Source organism: Acartia tonsa, chromosome 3 (assembly GCF_053477335.1).
Source record: "Acartia tonsa isolate MP-2025a chromosome 3, ASM5347733v1, whole genome shotgun sequence".
In the NCBI taxonomy this organism is placed as follows: domain Eukaryota; kingdom Metazoa; phylum Arthropoda; class Copepoda; order Calanoida; family Acartiidae; genus Acartia; species Acartia tonsa.
The window spans coordinates 34,569,882-34,587,286 of NC_137262.1; the positions used below are offsets into that span (position 1 = coordinate 34,569,882).

Consider the following 17,405-nt stretch of genomic DNA (forward strand, 5'->3'; position numbering starts at 1 on the left):
CAATTATTGTCTGTCTGTACGTCCATTCGTCTGTATAAAACAATTCAGAATATAATTATTTGGTACTAGTGACTACGCCCCTAGAGGCCTTTAGGGGCACTTGGGATGGGGAGAGGTCATTGAATTCTACAACAATATTTTTTATTTTTTATTTAAAAAGAATTAATTTCATTAAGTTCATTCTATTTTTTCTTGTGTTGGGGGTCTTTTTTAAGTGGCGATTTCTCTTTGGAGGGTGGTGGTACTCTCCCCCAAAATATTTATAAACCTTACCAGGTTCTATGAGAAGCTACCATGTAAAGGAGAACCATATCGGTTCAGTAGTTAGTGAGATCCCTTGGTACACAACACACAGACACATGTAGAAAGTATATCCTGTTACTTTATTAAAAGGATACATAACACAGATACTCTACAATCAGTGTCGGTCTGTACGTCCATTCGTCTGTATGAAACAATTCAGAATATAATTATTTAGTACTAGTGGCTACGCCCCTAGAGGCCTTTAGGAGCACTTGAGATGGGGAGAGGTCATTGAATTCAACAACAATATTTTTTATTTAAAAAGAATTAATTTCATTAAGTTAATTCTATTTTTTCTTATGTTGGCGGGTCTTTTTCAAGGGGCGATTTCTCTTTAGAGGGTGGAGATAACCTCCCCAAAAATAGTTGTAAACCTTCCTAGGACCTATGAGAAGCTACAAAGTAAAAAAAGAAGCATATCAGTTAATCAGATACACAGATAGATACCCTTTCACTTTATTACAATGTTTAGCAAAGAAATATGATTTTGTCGACAATTATATTGAACAACCCAATACATGACAACCCCTCGCCCCCCCCCCCTCCAGCCCCTGTTAATCCTTAAAGTTTTAAATAACTTTTTCTTATTTGTTGTCTTACCAACTGTGGGGAATTGTATTTGTATTTTGATTGGTTGGTTTATTAAGTGTCCAAATGTTTCAACCACTAAATGTAATCTACAGAAAGATTTTATGGTATAATATCCCTGAGTAAGTACATCAATTTATCGGTCATTGACTTACTATTTTAGATCCCTAACCAATACATTTCTTAGTTGTAGCGTAGTTGTTAATTATTTGGATGCAATTATATATATACAGACGGACGGATGTACAGACAGACCATAATTGTAGAGTATTTGCGCTATTTTTATGAATATATTAACAGCTAGGCTGCAATAAAAATTACGGAAGTATAAACATATTTACAGTCTTTAATTGGCTGTAATTTTGGATATATAGACAGACATACATACATTCCCTAGTTGTAAGGTAGCTATTATTTATTTGGATGCAAGTATGGAAATACAGACAGGTGGACGTACAGACAGACCCTAGTTGTAGATTATCTGCGCTACTACTTTTATATCCTTAAAATAAAGTAACATGTTATTGTATGTCTTTGTGTGTGTACCAAAGGACCTTGCTAACCACTGAACCTATATGGTGCTCCGTTACAAGGTAGCTTCTACTAGGTCCTGGTAAGGTTTATAACTATTTTGAAGGAGGGTACCACCACCATCCCTTAAGAGAAATCATCCCTAGAAAATAAAAAAACCCGAAATTAAAAAAAAAACTTTTTCTTTAAAAAATTGTAATTGAAAGAGGGGATTCGACTCCCCCTGCAATCTAAAGGGCCCTAGATGCCTCTAGGGGCGTAGCCGCTGCTTGTATTGTATTCCATACTATAAAGTAGTAAGGTTTTTTGGCTCAAGCCAAAGATTACAGAAATTGAAGGTCTGAATTGGTTTTACTTATCAGGGAAGCTTTATAAATACCTTGGGATGGTTTTAAGCTATTTTCCTGACATCCCCCACACGTCCTAGAGGTTAGGGGCGTAGCAACTAGTAGATTATAGGAGATTATACAGTAAAATCCTAAAATGATTAGTCCTATAAGGTCAAAAAGGACGCAATGGCTAAAATGATTAGTCCGAATGCGTCGAATACGACGCACAACAATTTATCAAAAAAAAGTATGTAAACTAACTAAAATTAAAGAAAACTTAGCAGAAACTAAAAATATATAACAAATGCTATAATTAATTATAAATAAGTATGTTTTAATTCTTTAATAGAAAAAAGTTAGACCTGGTGTGGAAATTTTTTCAATTTTTTTCCACTTCTGCCATGAAAATATGATTTCATCTGGTCATCGAATTAAGTGAGAGCCCAAGCAATGTAGAGGACAAAACTTGAAGCTCTATTCAGTTATTTACAAACATTTAAAAAGGACAGCATAAAAAAATAGAGTGATAGTATAGGTTTGAATTTGTGCGTCGTTTAAGACCCTATTGTCATTAATGGGTTAAGACAGGACAAAAATTGTCGTCAATTTAGGTTGCTATTTTCCTTTCATTTATTGGTCTGTTCGGGAGGAGGGGGGTGAGAAAATGAGGGAGATTGTTACTACAGCCAGCTTCACGTTTCTCTTTATTAGAGAACATGAAAATCTAGTGCAAGATCTACGTTATACATCAAAGTAAATTCATTCTTTAAGAAAAGTTAGAGTGGGAAATTATATGTTTACTATAAATGCATGTTTTGAAATTAATTATTATATTATTTCAGTATGAAGAGGTAGGCAAGGTGGATACAGTTCGAGTCCTACCAAGCATAACGTAAGTATCTCACTTGCTCTGTCCATTTAGTCCTTTAGTCAGTTCATAACACTTTCGGGGAAAATTTTTTTTTCTCGACTGCTGTTTAATAAAGATATTTAATATTCTTTTAAGACCTTTGCACAACTTAATACATGCTTATCGTCTGTCTGTTATTTAAACTTTCAAAAATAATTACTTATTTTTATATATATGCTTCGATTTTACATCTTTTTTTATTCCAACTAAAATAAACATAAAATCAAAAAATGTAATTTCATTATTTTTATCTCAATGCATATTCGTAATGAATTTCTAAAAATATTAACTTTCCTTTTCTATAAAAGTAACAAATGTCTGTCTTTTTGTCTTTTCCGAAGAATTTCTTTAACCACTGAACCGATATTGTACTCCTTTATAGTGAACCCTCTGTTTGGTCCTGATAACCGTTTCTATAAATTTTTGGAGATTAGACTGTAACACTCCAAAATAATTGTTATAATATATTTGTCATAGTTAAATTAAAATAGAAAAGAAGGTCATTGGTTTTTTATCAATTGAATATTTTATCATTATTATATTTATATATTTTAAAATAAAATCTTTTGTTTAGGACTGCAGACGTACATTGGCAAGTCTCCTGTAGAAACAGGTATGAATTTGATCCTTGACTTATTGGGTCACTTTTCAATCCATTATTATTCTCTTGGTTCTTGGTGTTATTTACTGTTTTCTATTGAAGTTAACATAATAATAGCATTGATATTGACATTTTTTTATAATGGCGTTTATTGATATTATAAGGGGGGGTATAAACCTTAGTTATATTTATGTTCATCCCAATGACGATACACAAAATACCCCCACTGTAAATTTAATTTAGTGGTTTAAAAGTTTGGTCACCAAACTTGATGAACCAACCAATATAAATTCAATATCAAATATCAATATCAATTCTCAAAAGTTGTTAAAACAACGAATTAAAAAGCGTTATTATAAAACTTTGGGGCATAGTTTAAAAAACAGCTCAATATCCTCTACCTCCCTACTTTTCCCAGAGGGCTAATATTTGAACCTCCTTTGCGACCCTATTGAATCTTCTGTGGGGTTGGCTTGAAGATTTTTGATTGATTTTTCGTCTGTAAATCTCAGTATAATTTTAGGCAAAGTTTGATTGAAAGTTACGAGTTAGAGTTATGTCAAGAATATTCAAATGAAACTTGCCAACTAACAGAGGTAACTAGTTTTTTATTGCACAACCTTTGTCTTCGAGTCCTCAGATAATATAAAGTTTTACATTGTGTGGTCCATGTCACATGTAAATTTATTTCACCTTTCTAACACAGCTGCCGTAGTTACTATAAAATAGTTATTTCTTTCATCGTATTATAAACAGCTTTCCGTGGATATAGAATGTACTATTATAAGATTGAAACCAGTTTTTTTAGCCCCGAGGTGCCGAAGGCACGGGCTAAAAAAAGTGGTTTTAATCTTAGGATTGTACAATGAATACGAGAAAAGATTTTATTTCTGAAATTTGTAATTTGTATGTCTCTAGTATGTTTGTGTGAAACAACAGGGATGTCTGAGAGTTGGGGTGGGGGGGGGGGGGGGTATTTGTATGTCTCTAGTATGTTTGTGTGAAACAACAGGGATGTCTGAGAGTTGGGGTGGGGGGGGGGGGGTATTTGTATGTCTCTAGTATGTTTGTGTGAAACAACAGGGATGTCTGAGAGTTGGGGTGGGGGGGGGGGGTATTTGTATGTCTCTAGTATGTTTGTGTGAAACAACAGGGATGTCTGAGAGTTGGGGTGGGGGGGGGGGGGGTATTTGTATGTCTCTAGTATGTTTGTGTGAAACAACAGGGATGTCTGAGAGTTGGGGTGGGGGGGGGGTATTTGTATGTCTCTAGTATGTTTGTGTGAAACAACAGGGATGTCTGAGAGTTGGGGTGGGGAGGGGGGGTGTATTTGACAGACACTCGCCCCCCCCCCCTTATCCCATCGAACGAGTTCATGGGAGCCCAAAACATTTTGGACATAAACTAATGATTTTTTTCTCTACCTCAAAATTAATTTCGACCTAATTGGCTGGTTGTTTTATTCCGGCTTTACATAATTTGTTTAAGTAAGACTTACGTTGATAAAAAGTAAATTTGTTATTTTTAAAGCCATATAAATACATGTTTTTCTGTACAGATGATAATTTATAAAGTATTAAAGAAGGGCTGAGGGATAGAGACAACAATTATCATTTAAAAATATGAGAAACTCAACTGCATTTAAGTTGAATCTTACAAAATAAATTATTTTAAATAGGTAGCACAGCTATAAAAATATCAATAACTTCATTATAGTGTGATAAACTAATGGACAGGTGAGCTACTATACCCAATGTATAGAGTATTTGCACTTCAAGCACATCATAGTTTCTGCTTATAAGTACCACTTCGATAGCAACAGATGAGAAACAATTTACGTAGGATTTTTTTTCCATTTTGCTTAATATCATATCTTTAAATAGATTAATAAAAACTGGAATTAAATGTCTGATTAATATCCTGGGTGATGGTTGATTATAACACGCAAAAATTGCGTATATATTTTGCCAATACATTCCTCCAATGTAATTTCTAAACCCACCCATCTGACATAACAGCAGTAGGCACAATTCTTAACGGTACGATAATAGCAAATAACTAATGTACCAACACATAGAGTTTAAAGAGCCACAGAGAGAGAGGGGACAATGGGCTGTTAATTACATTATAGTCACCACCAAAGTTTTATAGTAACATTTTCTTATTCGTTGGCTTATTATTTTTGGGGACACTAGTGAATTTTAATTGGTAGATTCATTAAGTTTAGTGTTCAAACGTTTCAAACACTAATTTGTGTATCATCATAGGGGATGTACAATGTACATCAATTTATTGTCCATTGTCAATAACGTAGAAAATTTTTTAAAAATTTCCCACAAATTTTCCTCTTAGACATCTGTAAAAAAAAAACAGGAGTGTTTTAAATCAATCAACAAGACATCGTGTTTTTAAATAAATCTCTGGGAGACAAACAATATAAAATGTTTATTTTAAAACAAGGTCCGTGTTGTGCATAATTGGCGCAGCAAAAACTAAATTTGTTTGTGAAATGAACTTTTTTCTATCACGGCTCCAGATTCAACATATTTCCTCTAGATAAGAACCTGTTCTGAACTGTAATTAAAACAAATGTTTTTTATAGTTTTATTGAAATTGTCAACGGTAAAAATAAACCAGTAATTATCTCATAATCTCAAATAGGCATTACACCTTAATTGACTGCGCTTGAAGAATAGCCACGCTATTTAAAAATTTGTGTACAATTTGATTTACGACGTTATCTAGTTATCATAGACGATGAATTATAATAAAAAGTACACCAAAGAAACTGTACAATAGTTATGTATTTATCGCATCGCATTATAAACAGCTTTCCGCGGATATAAAATGTTCAATTATAAGATTAAACCAGCTTTTTTAGCCCCGAGATGCCGAAGGCACAGGCTGAAAAAACTGGCTTTATATTCGTAGAAAACTGGATATAATTTTTTGTTTAGATTAGAACCGATTCTAATTCACCGGATATTAGTCGGTTTTAAATGAATGCGAGAATAGTTATTTCTCGCATCGTATTATAAACAGCTTTCCGCGGATATAGAATGTACAATCATAAGATTAAAACCAGTTTTTTTAGCCCGTGCCTTCAGTTTTAATTTCATGATTGTACATTTGTATATTCGTAGAAAGCTGGATATAATACGTTGCTAGACATAGTTTTTTTTGTATGGATGAGAACCGGTTCCTATCCACCGGATCCGAATGAATACGAGAAATAATGTTATTTTTTGTGTATTTTTGTTTACTAATTTATTCGTTTTTTTAAAATTTGATCTTAAAATACGATATCAAATATGTATTTATTTAATTTTAGATTGGCTACAAATATGTTGACCATAAATTGAAAAACTTGACTGCTAATACTAACTATAAGGTAAATGGTTTTCAAATAGAAATTTTACAAATAAAATTCGCTCAAAAACCGGGGAAAAAAGGAAAACATTTAATAGCTGTCCAAAAAGTTTCAATCTCCAGATCTCAAAAACTTTGACTATTTCATTGAGGTTTAATTCTGTTGATCTCCAAACTGTTAGTGTTCAAACTTTTTAACCAACAGCCATTTACTGAAAGGGTATTTTTGTTTATTATTAATGGGAATGTATTTTTATTTATGTCAATTGTCTTATCCCTTAAGATCCATGATCTAAAACCTATTTGTTTGATATAGTTGAGAATGCGATACAAAACCCACGAAGGTCAGGTTGGAGCTTGGGGGGAGACTGTTACCTTCAGAACTGAACAAGGTATAAACCGAATTATTATTACTTTGATGTTGGTCCAGATTTTTATCTACTCTGAAGAAGTAAAACTGGGTATAGTCCTTTCCACGACATCCCTCCATAAGGAGCGATTATTCGTATTTTTCACAGTAGCTTTTCTCCTATTTCTAGCCCCTGCGGGGGGCTCTAACCCTGCGGGGCCATTTACCTAACCCTGTGGGGCAATCACCTAACACAATATAACCTAACCTAACCTAAAATAACCTATAAAAAGCCATTTTAAAAATACGAAGAATCGCTCCTTAGGGAGGGATGTCGTGGAAAGGACTATATCCGTAAAACTCGCAGCTAGATAAAATAACGATACCTCCCATCCACCCCATTCTACCACGCGATCTGCTATTTTTCTTAGGGGGGGGGGGGATTGAAATATTTATTTTCCCATACAAAGTAATAGTGTTCAAACTTATCTAATAATGATTTCATTTTTAAGGGGGGCAATTTTATTTATCATATAGTTTGGGGTAACATCAATTTATCATATCCCTTAAGATTTATGAAGCCTTTGCAAAGTAAAGAGAAATTAATATTATTGTATTATCTATCCCTGCATCCATGAATTATATCTTAATTATTAATAAATAATGGGTTTATTATTACTTGGATCTGACACCAGACTTTCATGTTCTTAAATAAAGTAAACCTCTTAGTGGGCTAAAATAACAATATCCCCTCCCCTTCTACTGGAAAAACGAAATGACCAATAAATGAGAGAAGACATAGCAAGCAAAACTGTCGACAATGATACCCTTTCATAATCTTGATCTTGATAGGGTTTTCTGTCTCGTAAGACACTACCCGTCACCATTTCTGCACTTCTTTCTGTGTCTTGCTATATTCGGTTTTGATATATTTCCACCACAATATTCGCAAGGAATTCTCTCTGTTCTCTGACCTATTGCTGCAACCTCCGGCTCTGGATTACAGCTCTTTCTGTGTTGGCTAAAATTTTTCTTAGAAATTGTCCTGCTACACTTGTCACATGTTCTTGTCTCTGGATTTAATGACCTGATACCTGTACAGACCTTTATGTGATTTTTCAGGTATCCTTTGAAATCGAAATTTTCACCACATTTCTCACAGGAGAATAAGTTTTTGTGGTTAGATTTCTCATGGACTCGTTTTCTGTGAATGATAAGACCTGTTTTGCTTTCACACTTTAATCCACAGTCTTCGTAGCTGCAAATAAACTCTTCCTCTGGATCCCTCTCGACATTTCTCTGGCCTGGGATGTCCTCTGTCCTCTTTCCTCTGCTCCTCTCCCAAGCATGTAAGTGGTTCATTCTCTCCGTGACAGTTGCTTTCCAGTAAGATCTGTCCTCTGTTAACTGGCCTATCTGTGTCCAGTCAATCCCAGCCTCTCTCAAAAGTCTTTTCCAGTAAAGGATCGTCTTTCTTTTCCTACCTGGGACTTTCTCATAGCTTTCCAGATCCTCCATCCAGCCTAGAACTACAGCTTTCACTGTCCTGTCGTCGTCCATTCTGAACACATGCCCAATTCTCTCCAAAACTCTTTTTTCAATTTTCCATCTGACTGACTTTACGTTTAGCTCATTTCTGACATCCTGCATATTGTAACCATCCTCCTGCATTTGGATAAGTGGGGGTTTTATCTTCTTACTCCAAAGCCATCTGTATTTCTTGTCCATTGTCCGCTGCAATCTGTTAATCTCCGTCACCTGCCAGGTTCTAGCTTGGCAGTCAAATAATAAGGTTGATTCGACGCAAGCCTCTATAACTCTTGCCTGCATGGTTTTGGATAACTTAGATCCTTTCAGTCTATTCTTGACCTTGAACCATGTAGCTCCGGCTCTCTTTATTCTCTGTTTAGTGTCCTCAGTCTCTCCCATGTAACAGCCTAGCATCCTAATTTTGCTGCTGTCCTCCCTTCCAAAGTTTAGTTCTTCTTCTTTGTCATCGTTATTCCGTTCTTCAAACTTGTTCATAATTTTCTTTGTTTCCTGAACTCCTTGTTCCAGCTCTTTTTTCTTGCCAGCTATGGTGGTATCATCAGCAAAGAGTCCTTTATCAATCCTTATTCTTTTTGCCTCTGAATTACCACTCTTTTCCCATTTAACCGAGCTGGGAAAAGTGCTACCTGGGATCCAGCAGTAGCTAATGCCAACTTCAAGTCCTGTTTCGTCCGCCTTTCTTTTCCGTGCCTTGGCTCCCTGTCTCATAACCACTTGGTGGAATATATTAAAAAGCACTGGAGAGGATGGACAACCCTCTCGGAGACCTCTCTGGGGCACCCAGCTCTCACTTGTGCCTTCTCTACTCTTAATTTTGTAAAAGGTGGTTTCATGTAAATCCATGATAACTCTGAGTCCTTTACCTCTAGCTCCGTATTTCTGTAGGATCTTCCATAACATCGGTTTGTTTACTCTCGGGTAAGCTTTCTTTAAGTCCAGCAGTCTGGCCCCCGGCATTTCTCCTTCCTCTATGGTTATATCTGCAGCGTCAGCTCTCTTTATCAGGTCCTTGGTGTCCTCTTGAATTCTGTACATCATCTGAGTTACGTCACAGGTGGATCTATTTTTCCTGAATCCTGCTTGGTCGTCGTCAATTAGTTTAAGGTTTTCTGACCATACTCTCAACCTGCTGGCCATGATTCTTGCCAGGATCCTGGAACCCATGGCTAACAGGCATACTCCTCTGTAATTATTCACATTGTTTCTGTCGCCTTTTTTGAAAAGTGGGATAACCAAACCGGATTTCAAGCTATCTTCCCATTTTTCAGCTCCATACTCGAACATAAACTGAACTATCTCTATAACTTTCTCTATGACTTCTGGCCCACCCTTAAACAGGTATATGAGCCTTACTCCGTCCTCTCCTGGAGCTGATTCCTTCATCTTCTTCATCTCCTTTAGGATTTCTTCCCTGGATGGTGTGGCATTCAGGATCTCAGCTTCCCTAGTAGCTTCTTCAGTTTCACTGATATCTTCAACTAAGTCGGCTGTGGCCTCCATCTCTTCAGGATCATTTTCAAACCGGTCCTTTGAAATTTTTTGAAAATGAACCTTGAATTCCTCCTTTGTAAGATTAGTTGATTCAGGTGCTCGTGTCATGCCTCTGGTCCCTAGTTCTTTCAGTTTCTTGTAAACTGCTCCTGTGTCTCCTCTCTCGCCAGCTTCTTTACACTCATCAACAATGTCTGACCACCAGTCTTTCTCCCATTGTCTGGTCTTTCTCTGTAGTTCTGTTCTTGCCTGTTTTAGTTGATCTTTTGTCTGCTGTAGTTCCAGGTTTATTATGTCAGCTTCTTGTTGTGTGTCTGCTTCTCTCTGTCTCTCCATTAGGTCGTTTCTTTGAGTCAGCTTGCCAGTGATGTTTGCTCTTAGTCTTTCTATCTCTCCTTCTCTGCCTGCCATCCATGGATTTAAGACCTTTTTTTCTTGGGTACCACAGATGTCTTCAGCTGCTTTGGTTACAACCTCTGTCAGCTCGTTCCATTTTGTTCTGCTGTCTCCTACATATGGCTCTGTTCTCTCCTGTTCCTCTAATAGTAATTCAACTCTGTCTCTGTATCTTGTAGCAATCTCATCATCTTTCAGTCGTTCCCAGTTGATTTTTGGCGTCTTTTTTCTGTTCGTGTAAATTTTTTTCTTTGGTTTATTTATCACTAATGTCATCCTCTTTGGTTTATGGTCTGACAGGGAAAATTCGCCCAAGGTGCAAATTTTCCTGACTAAATTATGTCTCTGGTTGTTCTTCATCAAGAACCCGTCCAATTCGTACCATCTGCGTAGCGCTGGGTTGAACCATATGCCTCTCCGTTTATGATTTGAAAAACTGTTCACATAGCATAAATTGTTTTCTTCACAAAAATCTAGTAACTCCTGTCCCTGTCTGTTTGTTTCTCTGAGTCCAAATTTGCCGCAAATATTTGCTCTGTCCTCGTTTCCTCCAATGTGTGCGTTAAAATCGCCGCCAACAATTAACACTTCGTCCTTGTTGGCCCACTGTATATGAAGCCTCAGGTCCTCTTTGGCTTCCTCAATCTCTGCCTCATTATTCCCCCTCCAGACAGGCAAGTATGTGGAGGTGAGGGAATGGCCCATTGTTTTAATTGAAATTGACCGTTGACTATGCTTGGTTATTTGTCCTTGTTCACACCAAGCTTGTAAAGTTTGACCTCTCAATAATATGGCTGCTTTATTTGTGTGGACTATAGCAATTAATTTTTCGTCCTCTCCAAGCCATATGGTGCCTTGTCCCTCTCCATTGACCTCTGAGAGGAGCACTGCATCCCAATTGTTCTTATTTGCTTTCTCCGCTATCTCTCTCAGTCGTCTCCTGTTCCTCTGTCTCAATGATACTCGTTGGACGTTCCATGTTATCACATTTAATAAGCTCTTTTGACTAGTTGTGTTTATTCTGGCTCTGCGTTTTTCATTCCGTTTCTCCTTCCTCCTTTCTCGTCTGGCTCTCTTCCCCTCCTCTGTCTTGTCTCTTGGTCCCGGGTTTGGATGTATGGTCTGTAAATTTATCTCAATCTCTCTCTCCCTTCTCCTCCTTTCGTCTGTTGCAGTAATGGTGTTTCGCCTACATGTTTTTAACGAGGGAAAAAGCTCGGCTAGTGCTTTCCCCCTCCGTTCCCAAAAAAAGAGCTCTTTTTGGTTCCCCTTGAACAGAGTACACCTCCAAGAAATATGTCTTCTCCGGGCTCCTGGTCTCTTTGCCACACTTGTTGATCTTGTCCAAGGTGTTCCCGCTGGCGCTTGTACTCTTGTACGGGAGCGGACCATTTGTACCAGCACCCTTTCATAATATCCACGTACATATATTAATCAATTTATTAATCAATTTATCATATCCCTTAAGATTTATGAAGCCTTTGCAAAGTAAAGAGAAATTAATATTATTGTATTATCTATCCCTGCATCCATGAATTATATCTTAATTATTAATAAATAATGGGTTTATTATTACTTGGATCTGACACCAGACTTTCATGTTCTTAAATAAAGTAAACCTCTTAGTGGGCTAAAATAACAATATCCCCTCCCCTTCTACTGGAAAAACGAAATGACCAATAAATGAGAGAAGACATAGCAAGCAAAACTGTCGACAATGATACCCTTTCATAATATCCACGTACATATATTCTTCATCATCTTAATAAATTAATTACTAATTTTAGGTGTACCAACTAAACCAAGAAATATTTCATTTTCTGGTGCAAAAGACGACATTTACAACGATGGAAAATACATTACTATGGAATGGACACCACCACTACAAGCAAATGGAAATATTACTAAATATGAGGTATGGAAATTATGTTAGATATATAGAATGAAAAATGTTGATGAATGAAATTGTAGTATTTAATGAGCTTTCTTAGGTAGGACCGTAAAGTATTGCTTTCTAAGTTAAGCATAGCAACTTTAATTTTGTTAATATGACAATTATGTTTTTATATTCTTAAATTTTTATGTAATCTATTTGATTTTTAAAATAGTGATTCCTATAACGATTAAACACAATGCATGCATTATGTCATTTGTGTAAATTATCTATAATCAAGTCTAAAACTTTTGCTATATCGATATTGTAATCCTTACTTCTTTTAGGTGCTGATTTCCACACTAGAAGGAGCAAGAGTTGATAATTTTACATCAACTGAATTATTTCAAGATGTTCCAATAAGTTCCTTATCATCATACACAGAATATTTAACCCAGGTAAGATGTTCCTATTAATTCCTTACTATCATACACAGAATATTTAACCCTGGTAAGATGCTCCTATTAGTTTCTTACTATCATACACAGAATATTAAACCCAGGTAAGATGCTCCTATTAGTTCCTTAGTACCATACACAGAATATATAACCCAGGTAAGATGTTCATATTAATTCCTTACTATTATACACAGAATATTTAACCCAGGTAAGATGTTCCTATTAGTTCCTTACTACCATACACAGAATATTTAACCCAGGTAAGAAGTTCCTATTAATTCCTTACTATCATACACAGAATATTTAACCCAGATAAGATGTTTCTATTAGTTCTTTACTATCATACACAGAATATATATTATATAACCCAGGTAAGATGCTCCTATTAGTTCTTTACTATCATACACAGAATATTAAACCCAGGTAAGATGCTCCTATTAGTTCCTTAGTACCATACACAGAACATATAACCCAGGTAAGATGTTCATATTAATTCCTTACTATTATACACAGAATATTTAACCCAGGTAAGATGTTCCTATTAGTTCCTTACTACCATACACAGAATATTTAACCCAGGTAAGATGCTCCTATTAGTTCCTTACTACCATACACAGAATATTTAACCCAGGTAAGAAGTTCCTATTAATTCCTTACTATCATACACAGAATATTTAACCCAGATAAGATGTTCCTATTAGTTCTTTACTATCATACACAGAATATATATTATATAACCCAGGTAAGATGCTCCTATTAGTTTCTTACTATCATACCCCAGGTGGTCCTTTGTATACGCGGATCCTTTTTTTAGTATACATTTTTGTTTACAATAGTATACATGGCCTTACTCTAAAATTGTATCAATTTTGTTATACTATAGTATAGAAAATTTGTGGGATCTACAATAGTATACCATCGTTATGCAAGAATTCTTACGAGGGTACGAGAAATTTTGTTAGTACAAGAGACATATATTATATACTAAAACCATTTTTCGGCCGTGATTCTGTAGGTTAGAAAATTAGTATGAGTCATTAAAAATTAATACAAATTAAAATTAGTACGAGAAGCAAAAAATGTATACTACAAATTTTTTTAAAAATTCCCAGGTAATACATAGTAAAAGTAGAATTTTTTTTGTATTATGAAAATCATACAAAAGTACAAAAGTGGTTCTTTAAGGGTTAGAAAACTTATATTTTCTCAAAAAAATATCATAGAGTTAAGGGAGATATTTCCATGATTTAAACTATTCATAATGATAAGAGTACATGAGATATTCTCATCTTTTACTTCTATAATGGAAGCTCAGTGAAGAGATTCTCATGTTTTAACTCTTATCATGGCTAGGCTATGATCCTTTCCATGCTTTACTGAAGTTGATTAGGTTTGGTATACTGGAGTCTATAGTTTAGATTTTGTAATTATTTAAAATGAAATATTTTAAAATACTGAAAAAAAACAATGAAATGAGAAACCAATTTGAATAAGATTTACTTATTTGATTTTTAAACAACCATATATATATTGGAAACCCCAAAAAAACAAAGTTTTTCTAACAAGTGAGAGACACCTAGCAGCAAAAATTTGAACTATATCAGGTAGAATTATTTTTGTATTATGAAAATTATACAAAAGTACTATTGTATTATTTTTTTGTAATTTTGTACAGTCCCTTATTTTTTTCTTGTACATGTTGTATCATTTTTGTCTACAATAGTACTTTTATGGTTTTTTTCATTAAGTAACATATTAAGTCCCAAAATTTTTTACTTAAAAAAAAATTTTGTACTTATAAATAAAATCAAAATTGTAGAATTAGACAATTTTTTTGTCAAATTCTAAAATTTCTTTTTGATATTCAAAAAATGTTTTTCAAAATATTTCCTATGTCCTCAGTTTTGGAACTCATCTAAATTTATGTTATGGTATATTTTTTATTGTTCGATTGTATACATTCTTAAGATTTTGTTAGAGTCTACAAAATTGGAACTTTAAAAACATTTTTATAATGAATACTATTATACAAAAAAATTATACAATAAACGCTATGTTCATTTTTAAGCAAAGTCCAAAAATTTGAAATGAATACTATCACACAAAAAAAAGTACTATCAATACTATGTTCATTTTTAGGCAAAGTTCTAAAATTTGGACTTAACCAAATTTCCTAAACTTTGTACTATTGTATATAAAAAGAAATACAATAAGCATGAAACAAAAAACTCTTTTAAATCCACAAATTATACTCTAATTATTTTTGTTACTTTCGAGACATATTGAAATATTCAGTAAAATAAAAAAATGTTTGGACTCTGCCAAATTTTTGAAATTAATACTATTGTACAAAATAATAATACAAGATATACAATCAGGAAAATGGTATTAGTACAAAAATAAAAAAAAAAGTGTACAACATATACAAAAAAAAATATACTAATAAATAAAAAAACATAAAAGTACTATTGTATACAAAATTGATACAACATGTACGAGGGGACTTTGCCAAAAAAAATTTACTGTACAAAATTTAAAAAAAAATTATACAATAGTACTTTTGTATGTTTTGTATAATTTTTATAATACAAAAAAAAAATTCTACCTATACTAGGAACAACCTGGGACACAGAATATTAAACCCAGGTAAGATGCTCCTATTAGTTCCTTAGTACCATACACAGAATATATAACCCAGGTAAGATGTTCATATTAATTCCTTACTATTATACACAGAATATATAACCCAGGTAAGATGTTCATATTAATTCCTTACTATTATACACAGAATATTTAACCCAGGTAAAAAGTTCCTATCAAATGCAATATTGAGACTTTATTAAATTTTAAAAGTTCAAAGAAAACTAAGATGAATATCCATATCTATTTCTAGAAAATATTGTTTTGATTATGATTTTTGGGAAGGGCAGGGGATACCATTATTAAATTATCTCAAGACATTTATAAAGCTTCTCTGAAAAGGATAACCAAATCAGTCCAATATTTTCAGAGATCTTTAGCTTCAGACAAAATCGTATTGCACAAAAACAAATACTAATATAAGTGAACGAATCTCGAAAGCTACTATACATTAATGATTTGACAGATAGACTTACGGACATACTCCATAACGGACGGACTGACGAACGAACCCAGGTTATGGAGGATATGATTTACAATTAATTCAATTCTAAGAACCAAATTAATTAATCGTTTGTTAAATTGAAAATATTATCCGTTTTGAGTAAAAAGATAGAGGATGTTTTTGTCAGGGATCTAAAGTGATAAGACAATGGCCGATAGATTGATGTATATCCCTAATGATGATACATAAAATTACCACTTCTGTAGATTACAATTAGTGGTTGAAAGGTTTAGACACTCAGCCAAATGAACCAACCAATCAAAATTCAGTAACAGTCCCCAAAAAGCTATTATAGGACTTTGGGGACTAGTGTGATAAATGGCTGATTTTCCATCCCTTCATGATTATTTTTTGTACAGTTATAAAATTAAATTGGAAAAGATTGATAACATATTATTTCCAGATTATTTCGTTTTCTCATTAACTACTTAAAGGAGAAGTTTTGAAATAAAATAATTTATATATATTTTGTAACTAGCGGCTACTCCTCTAGAGGCCTAAAGGGTCTTCAGAGAGGGTGTGTTGACCCCTAACTTTCAATTGTAGTTTTCAAAGGGCGATTTTTCTTGAATGGTTAAGTGGTGGTACATTACCCAAAATATTAATAAACCTTCTAAGGACCCATGAGAAGCTACACTGCAAAGGAGAACTATATCGGTACAGATGATAATTAGAATCCTCGGTACAGACAGACACAAAGAAAAACAGAGATCATGTTTCTTTTAGTTTTAGTTTATTTAGATATAATAATTAGGGAAGGGGGGGGGGGGTCTTGGTGTGTTAACTAGTTACTATGAGAGAAAGCACGGAACAGTTGTATTGACAATATAATTATGTTTAGGTGTCAGCCTGTACAACCTTCAGATGTGGTCCCTTCTCAGATCCAAACACTTTCAGGTAAAAGTTCAAATAAAATATTATGTTATTACCTCTATAACTAATGAGTTTTTTATTTGTATTTTTTGGGGGGTTGGATTTGAGGTATAAATGGAATTTTCTCGACTTTAGTATATTTGATACCCATGTATCAAAATGACAGGATCTGTGTGTCAGTTTCTATTTGAACATATGATTCTCTTCTCATAGATAATGGGAAGGTTTATAACTTTTATAAAATTCTTACTTTGTCAATTGCTATACTATCAAAGGATATTATTGTCATAAGTTTTTTTAAAAAAAGTGTTATTGACTTTAAGCTTGATTATCAACTTCTATTTCTTTTAGAACTCCAATTGGAAAACCGGGACAGCCAAAAGAACCCAAAGCTTTATTTACCAACAGAACGCATATTCAAATTACTTGGGATTCTAACTTTAGGGTAAGTTATTAGCTGTGTTTAAGGTTCGTTCTTGTTAAGTTGTTTGTAGCGTAGCTAGGATATAACTAGGATATGTACTTACGTGCGTCAGTATGTCCATATGTCAATCCCATAGACATTCTTTTTGTATTTTTATTCACAATTATATATATATATTAGTCAAGCCCTAATTGGGTATATTACAAAAAAAGTA

General features: G+C 34.1%; 1 protein-coding gene across 1 annotated transcript in view; it reads left to right on the forward strand.

The window, feature by feature from the left end:
- Positions 1 to 17,405, forward strand: part of LOC145314852 (uncharacterized) — a 68,399-nt gene that overhangs the window by 36,156 nt on the left and 14,838 nt on the right. The window contains exons 15-23 of the mRNA XM_080154933.1: positions 2,594 to 2,643; positions 3,236 to 3,274; positions 3,786 to 3,858; positions 6,594 to 6,653; positions 6,948 to 7,023; positions 12,206 to 12,333; positions 12,639 to 12,749; positions 16,736 to 16,791; positions 17,119 to 17,212. Of these exons, the coding sequence (XP_080011059.1) occupies positions 2,594 to 2,643; positions 3,236 to 3,274; positions 3,786 to 3,858; positions 6,594 to 6,653; positions 6,948 to 7,023; positions 12,206 to 12,333; positions 12,639 to 12,749; positions 16,736 to 16,791; positions 17,119 to 17,212 (687 nt within the window). The remainder of the gene's footprint in view (positions 1 to 2,593; positions 2,644 to 3,235; positions 3,275 to 3,785; positions 3,859 to 6,593; positions 6,654 to 6,947; positions 7,024 to 12,205; positions 12,334 to 12,638; positions 12,750 to 16,735; positions 16,792 to 17,118; positions 17,213 to 17,405) is intronic.